Raw genomic sequence first — 3,916 nt, 5'->3', positions numbered from 1 at the left:
ACCAGCATCAGTGTAAAGCTTGAGTGAATACTACTCATATGTCCTCTATCCCACACACACACACACACACACACACACACACACACACACACCCCCAGCTCCCCCAACCCCCAACGTCCTCTGCTCTCCGGCTTGACTCACACAATATTTTGCTGGTAGTCAAAACAAAATTAGCAGCGGTTTGTTATTTCTAGTTAGCTCATCCATGCCCCCGTGTGTCCATCATGTCTGAGGAGAGAGGTGGGAAACGTTCGGTTGCCACCTTGGAGTTCCTAGGGATTAGGGTGAGAAAGATCAGCGTAGTAGCTGATATTTATAGTTTTCAGATCACACGGCGGTAGTAAGACATCTATTTTTAACAGGAGAGACTTACTTCACAGCGTGCTGGTGAGCATCCCGCTGGATTGTCACTTTCATTTATCTGTGGCGATCGAGTCAGCTCAAGTTATAATTTTTCACTATCATGAAGCTAAAGAGATGGTTAAGAATTTAAAGACTAAAAAATAAAAGTGTTTAATTTATTGTGAGATTTTTTTTTTATCCAAATGGACTCTGGAAATGTAAAGCAACACGTGAGTGGCTGAGAAAACGCTCGTAAATATCGTTGCATGTGTTTCTGACTGAGAGTGTGCTCCTCACGTTTTGTTAATGTGGGCCCAGAGCAGTATGGGACCTAAACTGATACATAGGGAACTCAACCTGGACAATAACGCCACCCTGTGTTTAACAGTGTGTTGCAGCCTTAGAGAAAAAAATATCTGTCCATACCAACAAAATAGCTTTGGGCTGAGGCTTAGAAATATGATTAGAAAAGTATGACAAACTGACAAGAGAATATGCAAAAATACTAAATAACAATTTATCTTATTGCTTCTTTGTACGTCACATACTTGCGTATATTGCAGTATTACACAAAAAGCATGAGAAGCTTATATTTGCTTACAATGTAATGCTGAGATAATTCCAACTGTCCATTAGGATTAAGAGAAAATTACAGTATTAGAAGTGATAAAAAATAAATATGCCATTGATTGTAATTTTTTAAATAAACAAGAATAAATACAATTATTAAATTAATTGAAACAATAACCTATATTGCACATAGCTTCCTATTTATATCAGTGATAAGAAAGCAAAATTAATCTCAGAATAGTGTAAAGTAACTGACAGCAACATGAATAATGAATAGTGAAGACAATATGAAGATGATATTCTGGTTGTTCTCTGAACTTTTTTGGGTAGTTCCAAGTTCACAGGAAGTGCAAATCTTTCCCTCCGTAAAGGTTTAGAACGAACGAAAGCACCTTCATCAAGGTTGTAAAAAGTTCCTTATTTTTGTCATGCCGTTTGTTTCCTTTCCCATGCCGTCCACCTCATCTGCCTCACGCCACTTCCCCCTGGGATGCAGGAGGGTGTAGTACACCACGAGACTCACCAGCCCCAGCAGTGAACCTCCAAAGATTAAACAGCTGACTGTCAGTAAAAAAGTGCCAGTATGCAGCTCTGGCCTCAACAAAACCAGCAACAATGGAGCCATAAGGTTTATACAGGAGTGGAAAATGTAATAGAAGATCATGGCTACTTTTGTGTCCTGTCCTTTGACATTGAAAAAGGTGAATGTGAGGATGACTCCTATGACTGCCCGGTAGAGAAGCTCAAGGCCTTTGGATGAGCAGAAGTTGGTTTGAAGAAAGTGTGCCCAGGTGGTCCCCAACAGCCAGAGGAAGGTGAGGGCCACTGTGCTGTAAATGCTCAGTATTAGGAGGAGGCTATAGCTGAGGATGTGGGTGGTGATGGTGCAGATTTTGTACATGAGGTACATTGCTGTGGGGAGACCAGAGGGCATCTCCCTGATCTGAGGGAGGGATCTGCGCAGGCAGCGACGATAGTCCACCAGGGCCCAGGCAATATTGAAGAAGGAAAACACCATAGATAAATCTGAAAGAAAACGACAAACGGTAGAAATAGAATGCAAACGTAATACTTGTACATTCATGAATATCCAGGAAATGAACATATCTCTCTGACTGCATTTACTTACACTGCAAAACTGAGGACTCATCATGGCCCAGCACTATGTATAGTTGTAGGAGGAGTTGGGGAACACTCTCAAGGAAAGTCTCAAACAGTTTGAGCATGCTCAGATCAGTTGCTAGGCAAAAGAGATTGTGGTGCACATCCCTCCTCTGTTCCAGCGTATAGGAATTTGTTTTCGTCCAGACAACTTTAAAGCCTTTTCTCAGCAGGTGATAATACCTAGCAACAGAACAAACACAATGGAAGTGAAATCAAACAGGTTATTGCCACCAGACATTGTAATTGTTAATCATTCACCATTTTGCTGCTGCACAGATCGAGTGGAATTGCAAGACTTTTTTTTTTTTTTTTTTTTTTTCCTGACGCCATGTTTAAATGTGGTTAGTCCAGTTTGGCAATTCCATAGACGCATGTCATTGACAATGATAAGCATGTTGCATTTTGAGTCACTACATGCTCACACCTCTTTTTTTTGCAGGCTACAAGAGCAGCCCATGTTATTATGGAGACATAATAACAGAGATCAGTGCCCTCTCATCACGGTCAGTCACCAGCGTCATCGTTGTTAATTCCATACCTGGTGAAGATACCCACGCCAAAGAGGTGCAGGGCAACCAGACCACCTTCTGACATGCCCGCTACGCTCGCTCTTCCCTCTGGGTTTCTCAAAACGTGATTCATGTCGTCCCGATACCAGGCGTAGCTGAAGATCTGTGTCACCAGCAGTCCAGCCAGAACAAACATTAGAGTCAGTCCAGTCCAGACATATTGTTTTTCTTGGAAATATTTCAGAGCCAGTCCAATGTCTGTCCAAATGTCCACCACATACAAAACAAGTCCAGCAATGGTTAATAACCATCGCAGTTTGGTGTACTGAATGTCTGAGTGAGGCATTTTTTTGTTTGATAATTGACAGGTTCAACCAGAGGTTTGACTCTGTGATGAAGGTAGAAATGTGGCCGTTTTGCCTGGAAGCCTCTGAAGAAAAGCTGCTGTGGTCAGTTGCGTGTTGGACTCCAGCTGTTCAGGTGACATTTTGGTCGATCTGTAAGAGCAATACAATGTGACACAAACCACAAGTATCACGCAGAAAGATCTTGTGCAGATTTACCACAACGTAAAGCATATCTTTGCATGAGGCACTTGAAGTTTTAAAATGCAGTGTGACTGCAGTCAGCTGTTGTGTCATGTTCTCCCGCCCTTTGACCTCTGTCATAAACGCGTCATTATACAAATCGCTGATAAATGGTATACTCGCAACAGAAAATAATCAATGTTATCAGGGATAATAAAATGGTCAAAATCTTGCTTTGCTCATTCAGAACTCTTAGATAAGATATACTTTACTTTTTCTCACACTTCTCACAGAACTGCATTTTCAGATCAATTTACTGAATCACAGAATAACTACATGTAAAGTCTCTTTAGTTCCTCTAGCGTCAATATCATTTTAAACTGTTAATGAGATGCCACTTGTGAAGAAGATAATTAACTAATGGCAAATTTGAGATCAAGAGAATTGAGATCTAAATTACATTCATATTCTCTTCACCTTTATGAAATAAGTCACAGTTATGTTCATTTATTGTATTTTCATAGTTTCTTTATACATTATTCTAAATATGCAAATCACACTTTCAAGTTGAACTTCACACAGAATCAGCATGTCATCCTACAAAGATCACAATTACAGTGAAATACAGAAACAAAAGAAAGAAAAACTATAAATGAACTTACCAGTGTGGTTTTTTTTTTCCCATGGCAGACAACTGTGTTCAGTGAGAGAAGCAAACACGTCTGCCGTTCTCTTTCTGTTTCTTTGAACCCCGTGACAAGCTCCACCTCAATGACTGAGCTAACAGTTGGGCTGGAAAAAAAA

General features: G+C 40.5%; 1 protein-coding gene across 1 annotated transcript; it reads right to left on the bottom strand.

The window, feature by feature from the left end:
• Positions 1-845: 845 nt before the first annotated feature.
• xkr9 (XK related 9) lies at positions 846-3,916 on the bottom strand. Its single transcript, XM_023416864.2, has 4 exons — positions 3,775-3,916; positions 2,615-3,082; positions 2,042-2,256; positions 846-1,938 (listed from the first exon to the last, which is right to left on the bottom strand). The coding sequence occupies exons 2-4, from the start codon at positions 2,929-2,931 to the stop codon at positions 1,310-1,312; spliced, it is 1,161 nt and encodes a 386-aa protein (XP_023272632.1). The 5' UTR covers positions 2,932-3,082; positions 3,775-3,916; the 3' UTR covers positions 846-1,309.

The sequence above is a fragment of the Seriola lalandi genome, unplaced genomic scaffold, assembly GCF_002814215.2.
Source record: "Seriola lalandi dorsalis isolate HSWRI2012SDOR001 ecotype SW California unplaced genomic scaffold, Sedor1 jcf7180002054570, whole genome shotgun sequence".
Classification (NCBI taxonomy): Eukaryota; Metazoa; Chordata; class Actinopteri; order Carangiformes; family Carangidae; genus Seriola; species Seriola lalandi.
The sequence above is the reverse complement of the archived record's forward strand: the minus strand, read 5'-3'. Positions and strand labels throughout refer to the sequence as shown.

Excerpts from the sequence above, each read along its gene's own strand:
- xkr9 (XM_023416864.2), bottom strand. The coding sequence starts at position 2,931 with ATGCCTCACTCAGACATTCAGTACACCAAACTGCGATGGTTATTAACC. Across the intron at positions 2,257-2,614 it reads GGCGTGGGTATCTTCACCAG|GTATTATCACCTGCTGAGAA; the intron begins GTATGGAATTAA and ends TTCTGTTGCTAG. Across the intron at positions 1,939-2,041 it reads TGAGTCCTCAGTTTTGCAGT|ATTTATCTATGGTGTTTTCC; the intron begins GTAAGTAAATGC and ends GTTTTCTTTCAG.